This window comes from Ornithorhynchus anatinus, chromosome 14 (assembly GCF_004115215.2).
Source record: "Ornithorhynchus anatinus isolate Pmale09 chromosome 14, mOrnAna1.pri.v4, whole genome shotgun sequence".
NCBI classification, from domain to species: Eukaryota; Metazoa; Chordata; class Mammalia; order Monotremata; family Ornithorhynchidae; genus Ornithorhynchus; species Ornithorhynchus anatinus.
Window position 1 is genome coordinate 45,872,311 of NC_041741.1, and position 21,051 is coordinate 45,893,361.

The 21,051-nt window shown below is 54.1% G+C and overlaps 1 protein-coding gene across 1 annotated transcript in view; it reads left to right on the plus strand.

Annotated features, from left to right (window-relative positions):
* Window positions 1-467: 467 nt before the first annotated feature.
* CACNA1I (calcium voltage-gated channel subunit alpha1 I) overlaps window positions 468-21,051 on the plus strand; it is a gene marked incomplete at its 5' end in the record, with an annotated part of 101,192 nt that continues 80,608 nt past the window's right edge. Inside the window, 2 exons of the mRNA XM_029079134.2 lie at window positions 468-578; window positions 1,140-1,273. Of these exons, the coding sequence (XP_028934967.2) occupies window positions 468-578; window positions 1,140-1,273 (245 nt within the window). The remainder of the gene's footprint in view (window positions 579-1,139; window positions 1,274-21,051) is intronic.

The following is a 21,051-nucleotide window of genomic DNA, read 5'->3' on the forward strand; positions in this document are numbered from 1 at the left end:
GGCTTAACGCTGGACCTGTGGGGTTTTTTCTTTAAATCTTTTCCTTATGAAAGTCACGTCTACCTCCCCTGTTGTATTAGACTCTCTGAAGGGTTTAGTACAGTGCTCTGCATCCATAAGCACTCAGTGAATACCACTGACTGGATGAATGAGAGATGGGCCAGGGAAGTGTGAGATTCCCCCGAGAGGACAGGGACTGTTTAGGCGCTTAACAAATACCATGATTCTTTTTCTTCTTCTTCTTATCCCCATTGTATTTGCTCTTTGCTGGGCTCTCCTCCCTCCTCTCCCCCCCTGCTGCTGCCCTTGACCCTTGACCTCTAGACTGTAAGCTCTTTGTGGGCAGGGAACGTGTCTACCATGGGAAGCAGCGTGGCCTAGTGATTGATCGATTGATCGACACGCGCTCACGGACGCCCCCCCCTCCCCCACTGGGTTTTCCTTGACTCTCCCTTTCTCCCCGCACTTGGTTCGAGTGCGTCAGCATGATGGTGATTCTCCTGAACTGTGTGACCCTGGGGATGTACCAGCCCTGTGAGGATATGGACTGCCTCTCTGACCGCTGTAAGATCCTACAGGTAAGGCTAATGCTGATCCTCCTGGCCCCCGCTGCCCTTGCCGGGGGGAAGGAGGGGGTACCTAGCCCCTAATGCAGACTTGAATAAAGTTACCAGCCCACTGGCCCGGAGCTCAGGGCGAGTCACGCTTTTGGCTATCGGGGCGGGGGGGGGGGGAAGCAGGATCTGATTTCGTGACCTTTCCTGCTCCCCAGGGGCCTTGTGGAGGGGAGAGGGTGACGGGGTTCAAGTTCCGGGGGCTGCTTCTACGGTTGTTCTATTTCCCCTCTGCAGTCGCGCTGCCTCCTCTCCTTCCTGGCTATGTTCTCTAAAGCCTTTCCCTGCTCCCACCTGATTTTCCAACTGCCCCACGCTCTCCCCACCCGCTCCTAGCCACTCCGCGATGAGTTTCGGCTTCTATCCTTGACGGGGTGCCCTTACGGGGGGGCCCCAGAGGGTGGGGGGTGGGGACGGCCGCCCACGGAAAGAGGGCCCCGGAGGGGCCGCGCGTCTCTCTCCCCGCCTTGGGTCGGAGACCCTCTGTGGGCTCACCCTCCTCTTGTGTTTCCGGGGGTCCGGCAGGTGTTCGATGACTTCATCTTCATCTTCTTTGCCATGGAGATGGTGCTGAAGATGGTGGCCCTGGGCATCTTCGGGAAGAAGTGCTACCTCGGGGACACCTGGAACCGTCTGGATTTCTTCATCGTCATGGCAGGGTAGGTGTCCGGCGACCCGGCCGCGGCTCTGCCTCCCGAGGGCGGTGGGGCTCGGAAGGACTCCGGGGGCGAGGGGAGGTAGAGAGGAGGAAAATGCAAGAGTCTGCATGGAAAGGGGCTGGAAGCGGGCCAAGGAAGCTTGCGGAGATATGGTGGAGCAGTAGTTCAGAAGCAGCGTGGTTTAGTGGATAGAACAAGGGCCTGGAAGTCAGAAGGATGTGGGTTCTAATCCCGGCTCTGCCGCGTGTCTGCTGTGTGACCTTGGGCAAGTCACTTCACTTCTCTGGGCCTCGGTCACCGCATCTTGAGCCCCTTGTGGGATGGGGACTGCGTCCCACCTGATTAACTCGTATCTCTTCCAGAGGTTAGGACAGTGCTTGGCATATAGTAAGCGCTTTACAAGTACCGTAATTACCGTTATTCAATAGGAGTCAGAATCATCATGATGGTGGTCTCTGATAAGCACTTCCTTTGTTCCAAGTGCTGGCTGGGGTACAGGTACCGAAACCCCACGGGTACCGAAACCCCATTTAACAGGTGAGGCAACTGAGGTACGGAGAAGTGAAGTGACTCACCCCAGGTCACCCAGTAAGGAAGTGGCGGAGACAGGACTTCATTCATTCATTCAGTCGTATTTATTGTGTGCAGAGCACTGTACTGAGCGCTTGGGAAGTACAATTCAGCAACAAAGAGAGACAATCCCTGCCCACACCGGTCTCACAGTCTGGAAGGGGGGAGTCAGACGACAGGACAAGTAAACAGGCATCGGTAGCTCAATATAATTTGAACTCGGGTCCTCTGATTAATAATAATAATAATAATAATGTTGGTATTTGTTAAGCGCTTACTATGTGCAGATCACCGTTCTAAGCGCTGGGATAGACAAAGGGGAATCAGGTTGTCCCACGTGGGGCTCACAGTCTTCATCCCCATTTTACAGATGAGGGAACTGAGGCACAGAGAAGTGAAGTGACTCGCCCACAGTCACACAGCTGACAAGTGGCAGAGCTGGGATTCGAACTCATGACCCCTGACTCCAAAGCCCGGGCTCTTTCCACTGAGCCACCCTGCGGCTCTTTTCACTGGGCCAAGCTAATAGTAGAAGAAGAAGTACATTCCAAGCGCTTGCTATGTGCAGAGCTTAATACAGTGCTCTGCACATAGCAAGCGCTCAATAAATACTATTGAATGAATGAATGTAGTATACCAGTAACAGTCGTTATCTGACCCCTCACTGACATCCTCCCTCTGCCCTGCAACCTCCCCTTACTATACAACAGACCACCACTCACGCCCACCCTCAAAACCTTACTAAAATCGCATCTCCTCCAAGAAGTCTTCCCCATTCAAGCCCTCTTTTACCTTACTCCCTCTCCTCTCCGCTCACCCGGTGTGGACTTCCACAAAATGCCCTCTCCTCACCTAAGCTCTTGGATCTTGACATTCAGCACTTGACATTTTCCCCACCCTCGGCCCTCCAGCACTCATGTTCAGATCCGTAATTTATCTTGCCGTCCCGTCTCCCCTCTAGACTTGGGGCGGGTTTGTCGATTCTACGGCACTGTACTCTCCCAAGCGCCTAGTAGAGTGCTCTGCACGCAGCAGGCGCTCACTAAATAAGCTCGATCGATCAGTCGACCGATAGTAGAAGTGGCAGTCGAAGAAGGAGTAGTAATAATAAGAATAATAACAACGTTGGTATCTGTTAAGCGCTCACTATGTGCCGAGCCCTGTTCTAAGCGCTGGGGTAGGTACAGGGTAATCGGGTTGTCCCACGTGAGGCTCGCAGTCTTAATCCCCATTTTCGAGATGAGGGAACTGAGGCACAGAGAAGTGACTTCTCTGGGCAAGTCACACAGCCGACAGATGGCGGAGCCGGGATTAGAACCCATGACCTCTGACTCCTAAACCCGGGTTCTTTCCCCTGAGCCACGAGTAGCAGTGGAGAGATCACAGACCTGGTGGTCAGAGGATCTGGGTTCTAATCTCAGCCTCACCGCTTTCTTGCTGTATAATCTCGGGCAGTCGACTCCCGGCTCTGCCACTTGTCAGCTGTGTGACTCTGGGCAAGTCACTTCACTTCTCTGTGCCTCAGTTACCTCATCTGTAAAATGGGGATTAACTGTGAGCCTCACGTGGGACAACCTGATTACCCTGTATCTACCCCAGCGCTCAGAACAATGCTCTGCACATAGTAAGCGCTTAACAAATAGCAACATTATTATTATTATTAATTTATGTATGCCACACTTACCTCATCTGCAAAACGGGGATTAAATACCTTTCCCTGTTAGACTGTGAGCCCCCTATGGTACATGGCCTCTGTGTCCCACCTGATTATCTTGTATCTAATAATAATGTTGGTATCTGTTAAGCGCTTACTCTGTGCAGAGCACTGTTCTAAGCGCTGGGGTAGATACAGGGTCATCGGGTCGTCCCACGTGAGGCTCACAGTCAATCCCCATTTGACAGGTGAGGTCACTGAGGCACAGAGAAGTTAAGTGACTTGCCCACAGTCACACGGCTGACGAGCGGCAGGGCTGGGATTCGCACCCATGACCTCTGACTCCCAAGCCCGGGCTCTTTCCACTGAGCCACGCTGCTTCTCTACCTCAGTGGTTGGCCAGAGCAACCGCTTAACAAATTCCACTTTTATTCTGATCGATTATTGGTGGTGGCAGGTGGAGTTGTAGATTTCTTTGGCCGCTACGTCCCATTTCCTCGCCCACACGTTTTGTAGCTTGATTCTCAAGATGCCAAGTGGCAGTGACTGTGTCCTGGAAGTAGTCCCAGCCAGCCTTGGGGGAGAGTCCCAGCGGGCCTCAGGGCAGCCTCCCCCTCCGAGCCGAGGCGCCGTGGCTGTCGGTGATTTCCTTTCTCTCAGTGGGAGAGAGGAGCGCTCGGAGGCGCTGTGATGGAGGGAGAAATCGGACACCGTAGAGGGACCTTGGGAAGATGGGCTGACGGTTGGCCTCAAGAACCAGTCAGCTGTGATGATTGAGAGCCCGAGAGAGGGAGAAGAGAGAGCCCCGTCCCAGGCTCTGGAAAAACTCCCAAGGACGATCAGACCGGTCCCCGCTCTTGGAAAGTTTGCATTCTCGTGGGGGAGATTGGACAGGCTCAGATGCACGAGCATCAATAAAATATTCCAGTGATGGAAGTCCAGAAGCACATTAAAGAATCCAAACAACGATAACACGCAAACGCAACTGGCGAAGAGAGGCTTAAGTGCTCCTCTGTGGTCTTTTTAATGCTGAAGCGCTGTACTCCTCCAGAAGGCCTTTGCCAAACTCTCAACCCCTCCCTATTTCCCCCCTCCTCCCCACAGCCTCACCCGTTCGTTCATTCAGTCGTATCTGTTGAGTGCTTACTGTGTACGGAGCACTGTCCTAAGCAGTTGGGAGAGTGCTGCATCCCTTCCTCCCTCTCATCGTCTCTTCTTTCGTTCCTCTTTTCCTTTTTCCCTCCCTTCTCCCTTCCCTCCTTCTCTCCCCCACTCCTGCCTTTCAGTTAATCAATCAATGGTACTTATTGAGTGCTTACTGTGTGCAGAGCACTGTACTAAACTCTTGGGAGAATAGAGTATAACAGAGTTGCTAGACACATCCCCTGCCCCAGGGAGCTTGCAGTCTAGAGGAGACAGACATTAATATAAATAAATAAATTACAGACGGATATGTACATAAATGCTCTGGGACTAAGGGAGGGGTGAATAAAGGGTGCAAATCCAAGTTAAGGGTGACGCAGAAGTTAGATGGAGAAGAGGAAATGAGGATTCAGTCAGGGAAGACCTTCCGGAGGAGATTTGCCATCGTTTGCGATCGTCTGTCGGATGTGAAGAGGGAGGGCATTTCAGGCCGGAGGCAGGACGGGGAGGAGAGGTCGAAGCGAGATTTTCCCCCTTGGGCCTTTCCCAGGCCAGCCCTGGGTCCGGGAGGGCTGGGGGCGCGGAGTGATGGGGGGCCTGTGGAAATCTGGGACCATCTGAGGGCTCCACAGGTCGACTGGCCCCTGGGGTGGGCCCAGGAAAGCCCACCGAAGAGGGAGAGCGCAGAAATGGGAAGGAAACAGACCCACCCGACTCAGCCAGGAGGGTCGATTGCCCCTCGGCTAGAAGCTGGAGAAAGACCGCCACCGGCCCACGGCCAGCCCGGGGGGAGGGAGGGAGCCGCTCTGAACGCCTCCATCTGTCTGTTTGCGATGACATTATCTATTCTCTGGAAATGTGGCAAAAACAAAAAGAACAGTCGCTCGCTGATTTCGCCCCAAACCATTTTGTGGGAGTCCACGCTGGGTTCTTGGTTCTTCGTCCTGCTTTCTGTCCCAGATAGAAGAGCTGGAATTTTATTTCGCCGGGCCCCCACCTCCTCCCTCTTCCCCCATCCCAGCCCCCTGACTCCCCCCTCCTCACTCCCCCCCCACCCCCCCACCCCACAGCCTCATCAGCTCCACAAGGATTTGTCTGGCTCTAAAAGCGGTCCGTTTCCCAGGCGACGGGAGTTGACATCACCAACGTGTTGTCTCCCGTTCATGGCCTGCCCTCTCCCACCACCGTGACTCAATGATAATCATCGAGGTATTTATGAAACACTTACTATGTGCTAAGCACTGGGGTTATGAGATCAAAAGGTTACGAGATCAGATGCCGCCCTCGTTCCGAAGAGGACTCAAGGTCTCTCTCTTCCCCATTTTACAGTTGAGGCGAATGAAGGTCAGGGAGGTTAAGTGACCTGCCCAAGGTCACACAGTGGGCTGGGCAATCAAACCCAGGTCTCCTCACTTCCAGGCTCGTGCTCTTTCCAATACACCCTGCTACCCTTTCCTATCACCCAGCTCCCTCGTTCTACCACACTATCTTCTTCCAGCTGCAGGGAACATATCTACTAACTCTGTTGTGTTGTACTCCCCCATGTACTCAGTACAGTGCTCTGCACACAGTAAGTGCTCAATAAATATCATTGATGAAAAGGGAGAAAGAAGGGAAACGGGACTGGAGAAGGGAAATCCTATGCCGGCCTCTAGGGATGCCAGCCTCTCTCCTTCCTTGGAGACAGTTTCACAACCCAGCACTGGCCATTCCCGCATCCCTCCCTAACTAGTGTGGAGGCCCTTCCTTTCCCACAAGCATTGCATGGGATGAACCAGGAATGAGCTCTGAGACCTGATTCTCTTCCGAGTTCTGTCACTGGCCTACTGTGTGACCTCAGGGGAGTCACTGAATTTCTCTGGGCCTCCCTCTCCTCACCTGCCCGAGGACAGGTAAGGTCACTGAGGTGGAAAGGCTAAAATTCATCACAACCGTGATGCCTGTCGACATGATTCCCTTTACGGTCGGTGCCATCCTGAACCTCACTGGATCAGAAATGCTCCTTCTGGGGAGTTCTGGGGAGGAAAGTTGTGGACAGATGAAGACGGGCCGGGCTGGGTTCCGTTCCCCCTCGTCTCGAGCCTGCCTGGCTTGAGGTGGGTGACCCAAGCTAGGTTAGTGGCCGTTCACTTCCTGGTCGCCTCCCTCCAGGATTGCTGGTCTCCACGGAGGGCTGCCCCGAAGATTGGCCAAAGGCTACGCTAGCCCGGATGCAGTGGTCCATTGACCCCGCAGCTCCAGTGACCCCCGAATAGTCCATTGCCCGGCAACACGCGGCCCCCGAGTTCTCCCTGGTTCCTGCCATCCGCACTGGTGGAGTGGTTGATCCTTAAGGGCCTCTCCAGAATTGCCCTTGCGTGACCTCCTCCCCTATCCCCTCAAGCCACCGGAGCTCAATTAGGGGTTCAGCCCCTCACCTTCTGATCTCTGGGGGCAGCTAGGACTGGTAGGGGAGCTTCTGCGGGCCAGTTTTCGGTCTTGGGGAGTGGCACCAGTGGTCAGAGTCCTCCTGGGGGAGTCCTGCAGCGGGCAGCCCGGCTCCCAGAGGGGCCGCACAGGTAGCTGGTTGGGTACCACCGCTCAGATGCCCCTCCGGGCCCTGCCCTGGGTCTAAAACTCTCTCCCGGTCAATTAATCAATCAATCAGTTAATCAATCAATGGTGGCCCACATAAGGAGGTGACACCGCCCTCACCCGAGCTAGGTTAGTCAGAACAGAAAAGAGAAGCGGCGTGGCTCAATGGAAAGAGCCCGGGCTTGGGAGTCAGAGGTCACGGGTTCTAATCCCGGCTCTGCCGCTTGCCAGCTGTGTGACTCTGGGCAAGTCGCTTAACTTCTCTGTGCCTCAGTTACCTCATCTGGAAAATGGGGATTTAAACTGTGAGCCCCAAGTGGGACAATCTGATCACCCTGTATCCCCCCAGCGTTTAGAACAGTGCTTTGCACATAGTAAGCGCTTAACAAATACCACCATTTTTTTAGAAAGCCAAGTGCCACATCCCGCCCGGATCCCTCCCGGCCTGGGTCAGCCTTATTGAAGGCACGTCTCCTCCGGGAGGCCTTCCCTGACTAAGATCTCGTCAGCTCCCTTCTGTGTCACCCTGACTCGCTCCCTTTAGTCATTCCCCCCTCGCAGCCCCACAGCACTTAGGTACAAATCCGTCATTTATTTCTGTTAATGTCTCTTTCCCGCTCTGGGCCGTAAGTTCGCAGTGGGCAGGGAATATTATATGGTTATATTGTACTCTCCCAAGAGCTTAGTACGGTGCTCTCTGCACGTGGTAACCGCTCAATAGATACAATCGACTGACCGACCGACTGATCCGCGGTCGGGGGGCCGTCCCCAACCGTGGCGGCTGGAGGGGGGCCAGACCGGATGGGGGGTGTTTGCCGGGAGAGGGCCAAGTGGGGCCTGGCTGGAGGTTGAAGGCCCTCAGGGGAGAATAATAATAATAATAATGATGTTGGTATTTGTTAAATGCTTATTGTGCGCAAAACACTGGGATAGATACAGGGTCTTCAGGTCGTCCCCCGTGAGGCTCACAGTTAATCCCCATTTTACAGATGAGGTCACTGAGGCCCAGAGAAGTGAAGTGACTTGCCCACAGTCACACAGCTGACGAGTGACAGAGCCGGGATTCGAACCCATGACCTCTGACTCCCACGCCCGGGCTCTTTCCACTGAGCCACGCTGCTTCTCTATCCAGTCAGCCCCCTGGAGACAGGTACTCCCCCCACCCACCGCCCAGCCCCGGCACCCCCAGAACACTGTCTAAGGGCAGCGGGAGAGAAACGTGCCTCTCCCAGCCCAGACCTGATTAGACGCCGGCGTGGGAGCCACCCAGTTTCTGTCCCTCCACTCCACGTGTGTGGCGAGTGGGCCCGGCCCCGATTTACCCTCTGGGACCCGGGGACGGGGACCCGGGGAGAGATGCGGCCCCACGGCGAGCAGACATCTTTTTAAAAATGGTATTTATTAAGTGCTTTCTATGTGAAGTACGAGTACCTAATACTCGATACTAGGAGAGATACAAGATAATCAGATCGGACACGGTCCCCGTCCCACAATGTTCTGCACACAGTAAGTGCTCAATAAATACGATTGAATGAACGTGGGGCTCCCAGTCGAAGCAGGAAGGACTAAGATTTAATCCCCACTTTACAGATAAGGGAGCTGAGGCAGAAAGAAGTGAAGGGACTAGCCCAAAGTCCCACAACAAGCAATTAAACTAGGAGAGATACAAGATAAACAGATCGGACATAGACCCCTCCCACAGTGTTCTGCACACAGTTAGTACTCAGTAAATACGAATGAATGAACGCGGGGCCTCCAGTTTAAGCAGGAAGGAGGAAGATTTAATCCTCACTTTACAGATAAGGGACTAGCCCAAAGTCCCACAACAAGGAATTAGCAGAACCGGGAGTAGAGCTCCCAGGCCCGGGTTCTTTCCACTAGGCCACGCCGCTTCCCCGGGCCCGACGGGCAGTTGCGGGCAGGAGGCGGGCCTCGCTCCTCAACCTGGACCGGTCCATTGCCGCCACTGAGCAGGGAACCCCCCCCAGAGGGACCATTCCGGGCCTGCAGAGCGGAGGGAGAAGGAGCCTGGAGGGCAGGACCAGGAGACCAGAAGCCCAGGACCCTTTTTCTAACACGAAGCTCCGGCATCGATAGAACGGGGACAAATGTGGCGACCAGACTCGGTCCCGGGGGCTGCACCAGATGTCCCCTTGAGAAGCAACCTGACCTGGTCGAAAGAGCACAGGGCTGGGAGTCAGGAGCCCTCACCGGGAGTCAGAAGCGGCACGGCGTAGTGGCTAGAGCATAGGTCTGGAGTCAGAAGGTCATGGGTTCCAATCCCGACTCTGCCGCGTGTCTGCTGTGTGACCTTGGGCAAGTCACTTTGCTTTTCTGTGCCTCAGTTACCTCATTTGTAAAATGGAGATTGAGGCTGTGAGCCCCACATGGGACAAGGACTGTCCAACCCGATTTACTTGTATCCACCCCAGCGCTTAGTTCAACGCGTGGCACATAGTAAACGTGTAACAAATGCCATAATTATTATTATTACCTGGCTTCCAATGCCGGCTCCTCTACTTGCCTGCTGGGTGACCTGGGGCAAGTGCCTTCACTTCTGTAACACGGGGATACAATCCCTGTTCTCCCTCCCCCTCAGGCTGGGAGCCCCACGTGGGACAGGGACTGTGTCCAATCTGACTGTCCCGGATCTATCCCGGTGTTTGGTCCATCGTGAGCTTAGACGATGACCCCCAAATAAGACAGGGATTAGCTTATATCCACCCCAGGGTTTATGACCGCGCTTGGCACATAGTAAGCTCTTAACAAATATCACCATTAGTATTAATATGGTTGATTCTGTTCCAGCAGGGACCAATTAGGTGCCTCGGCAGAGTGCGTGTGCGGGGGTGTGTGTGTCTCCCGTCCCTGGACCCCGATTCTGACACCCTCGATAAATCAGGAGGCCTCCCAAACCCTCCAGGTGCCGGCCGGCTTCCCCCACCGCCCCGAGGAGGGCTGGGGATGGGGGTCCCTACTCTCTCCTGGGGACCGTCCACACGCCGGTGGACCCCGGACCGAGGTTCTGCGAGAGAGGTCAGGGAAACGATTCTTTAATCAAAATCGCTTACCCAATTAGGTACTCGGTGGCTCGCGGGGTTTTTTTTTTGGGGTTTTTGGTTGTATATTTTTTAGACTCCAAGCCTTTTAGCACTCAAGCTGCACGATAAAGTAACTGTGTAATTAGTAATTAATTTCTCACTCCAGCAAGTGATGTCTTACTCAGGGCCGGGGAGCGGGAGCCTGTTAGGTTTCCCAGGAGCCGGGCAGTTCAGAAACTCCATCTGGGAGCGGTGGGGAGGACGGAGGCAGACTTCCCCAACCCCGCAGCCAAAGCCGCCCCTCGTCTCATCGGAGACGACGGGGCGGCCGGGAGATACCCTTCGCGCCGAGGTCAAGGAAGCCCCAGCTCAATTATTCCCCGCGCCCCCTTCCGTCTCTGCTGCGGGCAACGTGAGCTTGTTACCTAAAAGGGGTGGGCGTTCAGAGCACTATGTACAAAGGACTGTACTGAGTGCTTGGGGGGAGACAATAAGTAAGTAGACATGGTTCCCTGCCCACAAGGAGCCTACGATCTAGTGTGGCTTCTGCTTGCAGTCTCCCTCGAGAATGCATGCTCCCCTCTAGACTGTAACTTTGTTATGGGCAAGGAATGTTTTCTACTGTTATATTGTAGTCCCTCAAGCACTTAGTACAGTGCTCTGCACACAGTAAGCACTCAGTAAGTACGACTGACTGACCGACCGACTTTGACAGCTGGGCTGATGGAAGAGGTTGGCCAATGGCCCAGTGGGGCAGTGGCACCTGGAGGAAAGAGGTCCAACCTGGGCACCCACTGACCTCTATTCTAGTTCTGGGCAAGTCGCTTCACCTCTCGGAGCCTCAGTTTCCTCCTCTGGTAAATGGGAATAATCCCACACTTCTGCCATGCCCTGAAGAATGTTACAAAGGCAAAATGTTGGCTCCACCCCAGCCCACCGTGGGGGGCCCGAACCTCCGAGGCTTTCGGACCCCTGGGGAATGAAAAGCCGAGCTCTGATGATCGGTTGGGTTGCTTCTCTTGTGAAGAGAAGCAGCGTCGCTCAGTAGATAAGAGCCCGGGCTTAGGGGTCAGAGGTCATGGGTTCTAATCCCGGCTCTGCAGCTTGTCCGCCGTGTGACTTTGGGCAAGTCACTTAACTTCTCGGTGACTCAGCTACCTCATCTGTAAATTGGGGATTAAGACTGTGAGCCCCACGGGGAACAACCTGACCACCTTGCATCCCCCCCAGTGCTTAGAACAGTGCTTTGCACGTAGTGAGCACTTAACAAATGTCATTATTATTATTATTATTATTGTTGTAACAGAACAGTCATTTCCTCGTGACCACCTCACATTCTCTCAAGCCCAAACCATTCAACCCTGGAGAAAGGTCTTCAGCATCAAAAGTGGTATTTATTGAGCGCTTATTATGTGCAGAGCACTCTACTAAGCATTTGGGGGAGGATAATTGAGTAAATTGACACGATTCCCTGCCCTCGAGGAGCTTACAATCTATTGTGGCCTCTCCTTTGACAGCTGGGCTGGTGGAAGAGGTTGGCCAGTGGCCCAGTTTCGTGCCTGCCACTGTATGAGGGAACCAACCTGTTGACCATAGAGCAAGACTAGAAGAAGCAGGGTCACGTTGTAGTAAGCAGGATTTAGGTTAGATCTTAGGAAGAACTTTCCGAGACTAATGATGAGTAAATAAATGGGACAGGCTCTTGAGATTGGTGTGGAACTGGTATTGTTTGCAGTCTTTCCTCCAAGATCTTCCATCCAGATGATCTTCTCCGTCCTCAAAACATCCCTCTAAAGAAGGGAGACAGGTATTAATAATAGTTATAGTGATGGAATTTGTTAAGCGCTTACCATATGCCAAGCACTGTTCTAAGCTCTGGGATAGATGCGAGGTTATCAGCTTGTCCCACGTGGCACTCACAGTCTTCATCCCCATTTTCCAGATGAGGTAAATGAGACCCCGAGAAGTGAAGTGACTTGCCCAAGATCACACAGCTGCTAAGTGGCGGAGCTGGGATTAGAACTCACAGCCTCTGAGTCATTCATTCATTCATTCAATAGTATTTATTGAGCGCTTACTATGTGCAGAGCACTGTACTAAGCGCTTGGGATGAACAAGTCGGCAACAGATAGAGACGGTCCCTGCCGTTTGACGGGCTTACGGTCTAATCAGGGGAGACGGACAGACGAGAACAATGGCACTAAACAGCGTCAAGGGGAAGAACATCTCGTAAAAACAATGGCAACTAAATAGAATCGAGGCGATGTACAATTCATTAACAAAATAAATAGGGTAACGAAAATATATACAGTCGAGCGGACGAGTACAGTGCTGTGGGGATGGGAAGGGAGAGGTGGAGGAGCAGAGGGAAAAGGGGAAAATGAGGCTTAAGCTGCGGAGAGGTAAAGGGGGGATGGCAGAGGGAGTAGAGGGGGAAGAGGAGCTCGGTCTGGGAACGCCTCTTGGAGGAGGTGATTTTTAAGTAAGGTTTTGAAGAGGGAAAGAGAATCAGTTCCCAAGCCCAGGCTCTTTCCACTAAGCCACGCTGCCCATTTTAGAGAAGGAAAACCTGAAATTCGGTGACTTGTCCAAAGCCTCTCAACCAGCCAGGAGGGAGAGCCGGGAATAATAATAAATGATAATTATAATGGTATTTGTTAAGCGCTTACTATGTGCCAGGCACTGCTCTGAGCACAGGGGCGGATTCAAGCGAATCGGTTTGGGCACAGTCCCTGTCCCACGTGGGACTCACACCGATTAGACTGTGAGCCCGTCAGTGGGCAGGGATCGTCTCTATCTGTTGCTGAATTGTCCAATCCAAGTGCTTAGTACAGTGCTCTGCACATAGTAAGTGCTCAATAAATACTGTTGAATGAATGAATGAATGAATTTTACAGACGAGGGAACAGAGGCCCAGAGGAGTGAAAGTGGCTTGCCCAAGGTCATAAGGCAAACAAGGGGCAGAGCCGGGATTAGAACCCAGGCCCGCGCTCTATCTACGGCGCCATGCTGGTCCCGGATTCCCCATCTTAATAATAATAATAATAATGTTGGTATTTGTTAAGCGCTTACTAAGTGCAGAGCACCGTTCTAAGCGCTGGGGGAGATACAGGGTCATCAGGTTGTCCCACGTGAGGCTCACGGTTAATCCCCATTTTCCAGATGAGGTCACTGAGGCACAGAGAAGTGAAGTGACTTGCCCACAGTCACACGGCTGACAGGTGGCAGAGCTGGGATTCCATCTCATGACCTCTGACTCCCAAGCCCGGGCTCTTTCCACTGAGCCACGCTGCTTCTTGGGATCGGCCCACAAGGTACTGGAAGCGTCCGTCCGACGCTTGGGGGATTCTTGCCCGAAAGCGGAGGGGGCCGGACCCCAGAGGTCTCCGGTGGTCCGTTGGGGCCGCACACTCCACCATCCCAGGATTCCATACCGGAGTTCTCCGTGGAGAACCCAGTCCTGCCCGTCTCTAACAAGGTCACCCGGCGGGGGCCTCTCAGGACACGCACCAGCCACTTAAGCCACTTAGTGGCCAAGCATTCCTTAGCCTGCCCTGCTCCTGCTTGATCTTGTCACTGTCATTAGCGCTAATGGGCCCCGCTCGGAACCCGGTAATTAGTTCCCGAGGAACCGGGAGCGGGTACTTTAAGACGGTTCTCCCTCCCGGGAGAGAAGCTCGGGGATAAGGCTGCTGGAGGCCAGGGATGGAAAACGGGGGCGGGGAGAGGAGAGAGTAGAAAGCCCTAGAGCTGCGATGGCCCGGCGGTCCATCCCCCTGCCTCTGAACTCTCCAGGTGCTCGGTTCCGGCGTCGTCGGTGCTGTCTGTTAACCGCTCACTCTGTGTCAGGCGCTGCGCTGAGCGCTGGCATGGATACGAGTTATTCAGGTCGATCGTAGTCCGGATGCCACGTGGAGCTCACGGTCTTAATCCCCGTTTCAAGATGAGATGACTGGGGGCCAGGGAAATGAATGATAACGATGGTATTTGTTGAGCGCTTACTGTGTGGCAAGCATTGAGTGACAAGGTTACACAGCTGACAAGTGATAATAATAATAATGTTGGTATTTGTTAAGCGCTTACTATGTGCAAAGCACTGTTCTAAGCGCTGGTGGGGAGGGGATACAAGGTGATCAGGTTGTCCCACGTGGGGCTCACAGTCTTCCTCCCCCTTTTACAGATGAGGGAAGTGACTTGCCCTAAGTCACACAGCTGACGAGCGGCGGAGCTGGGATTAGAACCCACGAGCTCTGACTCTCAAGCCCGGGCCCTTTCCACCGAGCCACCGGCCGCCGGGACGGGACCAGGATTAGAACCCAGCTCCTTCTGACTTCCATGCCTGTGCCCTATCCTCTAGGCCACACTGCTTCTCAGGGCCTTGCTCGGGCCCCCTCCCCTACCTGGAAACTCCTGCCCCTTCACGTCAACCAGCAGACCTCAGCTCTCCTCCAACTTCTAAGGCCTTCTGAAATCCCACCTCCTCCAGGAGGCCTTCCCTGATTACTCTGTTATAATAATAATGTTGGTATTTGTCAAGCGCTTACTATGCGCAGAGCGCCGTTCTAAGCACTGGGGGGGGGGGGGGGATACAGGGTCATCAGGTTGTCCCACGTGAGGCTCACGGTTAATCCCCATTTTACAGATGAGGTCACTGAGGCACAGAGAAGTGAAGTGACTCGCCCACAGTCACCCAGCTGACGAGCGGCAGAGCCGGGAGTCGAACCCATGACCTCTGACTCCGAAGCCCGGGCTCTTTCCACTGAGCCACGCTGCTATCTCCTCTATCGCCTCCAACTCCCAAGTCAGTGCCATCTAAGCTTTTGAATCAATCAATCAATCAATCAATGGTATTTACCCAGTGCTTACGGAGTACAGAGCACTGCTTTCCCCTCCCCTTTCTCCCTGTCTTCTTCTCTCCCCTGGCACCGCCCTTTTCTCTCAGTTGGTCCCGGAGGGAGATTCCCCAATCTGGGGGATCACCCACCCTCCAATCCGGAAGAGGCAAGTCCGGGGAGGAAGAGACGAATGATTAAAAGAATAGGATCAGAAACAAAAGTCAGTCGTCGAGGCTAATGGAGACCAGGAAGCAGAGCAGCGTGATCTATGGCGAGAGCACAGACGTGGGAGTCAGGGGACCTGAGTCCTCATTCCGGCTCTGCCGCTTGCCTGTTGCGTGACCTCGAGCGACTCATTTACCTGCTCCGTGCCTCAGTTCCCTCATCTGTAAAATGGGGATTCGATCCCTGTTCTCCCTCCTACTTCGACTGGAAACCCCAAGTGGGACAGGGACTGTATCTATCAGAGTGCTAGGAACTTAGTGAGCGTCTCAAAAGAGGAAGCAGGGTGGAGTAAGGGATAGAGCACGGGCCTGGAAGCCCTCCTGGTCGTGGGTTCTAATCCCAGCTCCGCTACTTGTCCGCTCTGTGGCCCTGGGCAAGTTACCTCGCTTCTCTGTGCCTCGGTTACCTCATCTGGAAAAAGGGGATTGAGAATGCGAGTCCCCCATGGGACAGGCAAGGGTCCAACCTGATTTGCTTGTATCCACCCCAGGTTTAGTACAGTGCCTGGCACATAGTAAGCTCTTAATAAATACCACAATTATTATTATAATTATTATTAAGTACCACAATCGTTAGTATTAGCAACCTGGGGGGAAGGAGCCCAGTTCCTCTAGAGCCCGGAGAGTGGATGACTAATGGGACACTTATCCTTTCCTAGCCCCGCTCCTGCTATGCCCTGCTATGCTATATCCCGGTCCTTGTTTCACCGCTGACCAGGTCTCCGCACGGGGGGCTGGGATCGGGGCAGGGAGGGAGAAGCAGCAGCGTGGCTTAGTGGAAAGAGCCCGGACTTGGGAGTCAGAGGTCGTGGGTTCTAATGCCGACTCCGCCACTTGTCAGCTGTGTGTATTTTGGCCTTTACTTCTCTGGGCTTCAGTTACCTCATCTGTAAAAGGGAGATGAAGACTGTGAGCCCCACTTGGGGCAACCTGATTACCTTGTAATCTACCCCAGGGCTTAGGACAGTGCTTGGCACATAGTAAAAGCTTAAAAATTCCATCATTATCATCATTATTAGTAGTAGTAACGGAGAGAGTGGGGAGTACAAATCACTGCTTCTCATTAGCCCCTACTTCACCCATCGTGTCTCGTCTCTCCACCCTATGAGAGAGAGACTGTGTGTTTGAGGGTGTGAGAGGGAGATGGCAGAGGGAAAGGAAGAATAAATGACTAGGAGGGAGAGAAAGCAAGGCTGGAGGGAGGGGATTGGGGCAGAAGGGGCCAGGAAAGGCTAGTGGGAAAAGATTGGGCCCAGGGTGAGAAAGAAAGAGGACAAGAGAGTGGTGGAAAGGAAGGGAAAATGCGGGGAGGCTTGAGTGGAGAGAAGGGAGCTTGGGCGGGCAAGGTGGGAGCCGGAATGACAGAGCCTGAGATCCAGACAGATTTGAGATGAGGATCCCGTGGAGCCGAGGTGGTGATTCAAGCTGACGGCAGAACGGTCCAGTCCTCTGCAGCGTGCCCATCCCCCCGCCCCCGGCTCCCCTCCGCCACCCTCCCGGCTCCTTGAAATGACCAACCGGCCTCTCCCCAAGCGTCAGGGGGAGAAGGGGAAATTGAAGTAACCTCCCTTGACGAGAGCCCCCGGCCCCGGTCTGGAGCCGTCGCTCCGCGTCCCTCACGCCCCGGCCTCTCTCATTAATGCCTCTCCCGCACCCGGGCTCCGACCGCGGCTAAACGCGGGGGCAGCCGCCCTACTCCTGGCTTCCCTCTCGGCGCCCACCCCGCTGCCCGCCCTTCCGCCTCTCCCAGAAGCACACGTTCCGACTCCCCTCATCACCCATCCGCCCTCAGCCCCATCGCCGTGAGCAGGGAGATCGAGTCTCCGAGTCTCACGAGCCAGGGGTGCGGGCCCGGGCGCCCAGGTGGCTTTCCGTCCTGCCTGCTCGTACACGCAGCTCTGCCATGACCTTGGACAAGTCACTTCACTTCTCTGCAGCTCGGTTTTCTCATCTGTAAAATGGGGATTCAGTGCCCGTCCTCCCTCCCTCTTAGACTCTGAGCCCCATGGGGGACGGGGACTGTGTTCGACTTGATGATCTTGTTTCTCCCCCAGCGCTCGGTACCGTGTTTAGCATATAGTAATCACTGTACTAACACCACACATTATTATTATTACACACATATGCAGACACACACATATTCTTACAGGCCTACATGCGGACCCTACGGGCGGCGTCCAGCTTTGTCCAGGGAAGGACCCAAAATGAGGCACAAGGATCTTTGGACTGTAGAAATAGTCTTCCGTGGACCCACCCCTCTGCCCAGTGACCTCGGGTTTGGGTTGGAGAGTGTGAGGTGGGAAGAGATACGGCCAAAAAAGCAGCCGGCGTTAGCACAGAGCGGAGAGGCAGCGTGACCTAATGGATTGAGCCCGGGCCTGGGAGTCAGAGGCCCCGGGTTCTAATCCCGGCTCTGCCGCTTGTCTGCTGGGTGACCTTGGGCGAGTCACTTCACTTCTCTGTGCCTTAGTTCCCTAAATTGTAGAATGGAGATGAAGACCGTGAGCCCGTCGTGGGACATGGACTGTGTCCATCCTGATTGGCTTGCATCTCCTCCAGCACTTAATACAGTGCCTGGCACGCAATAAGCACTTAACAAATACCACAGAAAAAAAAATAAAGGTGCATCCTGAGGCAACTGCATCTGAATTTTCAAGCTTCAGCTGCTAGGAGAAGCCGGTCTGGGGCTGGTTGGGGACTGAGGGACCTTCCCATTCCATCTGTTTCATCCCGGGGAAGGAGGCGGGAGACCGAATAAGAAAAACGACTCATTTATCCAGAGTGTCCAGAACCAAGGCCAGCCGGGGTCGGGACCCTCTTGGATAATTGAGTTTTTATTGACACTCAGTCACCCTTACTTTGCCCTGTAAATAAGAAGATGACGATCGAAATTAAAGGACTAGGAGGAACTTCAGACAGTGTGTGCTTTGGAGGAGAAGAGCAGTCTGTACTGAAGTGTCTCTTCCATTTTATGTCACCCCTGAGCTCTGGGCTTCCGGTCCCTCTGTTCATGGGGAGCGGGTAAGAAATCCACGCTACCTCTCGCCATACAGCCAGCAACAGGAGGAGGAGCCCAGGAGAGCGATCCCCTAGGCTAGAAAATGATAAGTGGGAGAAAGAGGGTTTTCTAGCACCTCCCCACCCCAGGGACCACCAAACGACCGTTCAGACCCACCCCCTCACCCACCCCGGTCACCTGCCTCGGAGATCTTACTCCCCCTCCAGATTCCAACCAGGTCTGAGCCAGGTGGCCTAGTGGAAAGAACACCGGACTCTGAGAGTCATTTCCTTCACTCATTCATGCAGTTGCACTTACTGAGCACTTACTGTGTGCAGAGAACTGTACTAAATGCTTGGGAGAGTACAGTACAACAATAAACAGACATATTCCCTGTCCACAACAAAATGGGACCTGGCTCTAATCCCGGCTCCATCACTTGCCTGCGCTGTGACCGTAGGCAAGTCGTTTAACTTCCCTGTGCCTCCCTGTCCTCATCTGTAAAATGGGGATTCAGTGCTCCTTCTCCCTCCCCCTTAGTCTGTGAATCATAGGTGGGACAGGGACTGAGTCTGATCTGATCGAGTCGGATCTACCACAGAGTTTGGCACATAGTAAGTGCCTAACCATTGCCACGGTGACTGTTCAAAGCAGTTCCGGGACCTTTCTGTTTGTGGGAGGAAAGAAAGCGGATTGGGGCGCAGACGAAGCCACCGTATGTGAAAGTTCATCTCGGCTGCCTGTCCAGTATGTGCACACCGGAAAAGGGTCCTAGTTACTGAGGGTCCCAGTTCATGGGAGCATTTTTCCAGTTCCGTGGATACTTCCCGGTTCCCCCCGATCCCCGGTCATTTCCTTCTCCAGCCCCCACCCACTCCCTCTTTGGCACAGAAGGAGGAGGAAACAATCTCTCTCCCTCCCTCCCTCCCTCTGGCAGTCGGAAGAGCTTGGGTGGAGCTCAGCTGACCTTTTTGGCCCAGGTGAGAGTGGTAACGCTGCAGCCTTGCCAGGGCAGGTGGGGGAGGAAGAGGGGCGGGGAGAAAAGAGGAGAAGAGGGAGGGAGAAGGGAAGAAGGAGACAGGGGAGAGGAGGAAGAAAGAGGAAGGGAGGAAAGGTTGGTTGTAGGAGTGGTAACAGGGGAGGAGGGGAATGCCAGGAAGGATTTTCACTGGTGCTTTGTGGCCACTGGAGCCTGAAGATGCTTCTCCTGGCCAAGGGCCTCGGGTGAGTGCAGGTTGTCACCGGCTCTGGCCGGAGTGCTCAGGGTGGGCCTCCTCTCGGCCTCACTGCCTGAAGGCGGTGTCTGACAGACCGTGGTGCAGAAAGGGTAGAATTGTTTCCCAGGCCCCTGGCTCCCGAGCGGAGCATCGGTGTCGTCTTTGGAAGGAGCCGGGGGAGGCGGGGGGTCCTCCTCTGTGTGTCCTGGCGATCATCCCGCCTTGTGTTGGAGTGAGCAGCCAGCCAGAAACCCCCAGAAACTCCTCCCTCCCCACACCAGGAAAAGTAGACCTGGGGGTGAAAGGGATAGAGCAAGGAGAAGAGAGATGATGCTTGAGCCTGAAGGTGTGAGAGGAAAGAGAGATGGTGTGTGTATGTAATATTTGTGTGTGTTTGTGGGCATCCTACTGAGAGAATACAGAAGAACCGAGAACAGATGAGCCTAATCCATGCATGTGTGAGTGTCCCCGCCTCTCCCAGCCTGGGAGATGGAGAACCGGGGGGGGGGGGGGGGGTACGATCTGTCCGTCCATCTGACGGGGTGTTTGTGTATTCCCTTCCTCAACTGCTGTTTATTCCTCTTCTCCCTCCAACCTCACTGCCTCCTCGCCCTCAGGTTCTGTGCACCGTCCCTCGTCCCTCTGCTCATTGATTTTTCTTACGGAAATGAATATTCTGATCATCAGCATTAAATCCCCCACCCCCCCTCGCTTGGATTTTGATATGTGTGGCAGCGAGAGCTCCGGGGTGGGGGGTGGGGAGCAACACAGCTGCATTTCAGGAAAAGAATTATTTCACTCAATTACTCTTAAAGCGCAAGCAGAGAGGGAGAAAGAGAACATTCACAACAGTTGGACAGGTTTACATCTCTGGGTTGGAAGATCTATCTATCTTTTGGGCTCCCAGGGCGGAAGGCGGGCAGAGGCCTGCCCCGGGGACTGGAGTTGGCATTGGTGAGGTCAAAGGCCAGGTAGGAGGCCAAGGACTTGAAGGAGCGGCAGTAGGGAACGGTTCTGCTGGACAGGAAGACTGGGAAGCCGATGGATCGGCTCCGCGGCTGCGGATGGGAGGGAGTTAGAGGCAAACTCCTTTTGCTGGAGTGAATATGTGACTAGGTGATGTGACTAGGTAGGTGTTAGGGGTGGGGGCGATGGGGGAAAGAATGAAAGGAAGAGGAGAGGATAATTAGGGCTGAGATAGTGACCAGCTGGCCTCTCCGGTTCTCAGAGGAATGAATCCGAGGAAATGGACTTCAGTCCCAGCAGGAGAGAGTTAGGACAAAGGGAGATGGAAGGCTGGAGGCAGGGAGCTAGACCATAAGCTCTCTTGATTCAAAGAAAGGGAAACCTGCTGAAGGGAAGGAATCTATATCCCTCTGGCCCCACTCAGCTTGCCCCCCCACTCCCCACCGTTTATGATGACAATAAAATCGTCCCACATCTACCATCTAAGATGACAGTAAAATCCCTTTCCCCATTGCTAAGTCTTTTGTGACACATCGTTGGGGATCCTGCATCTGGC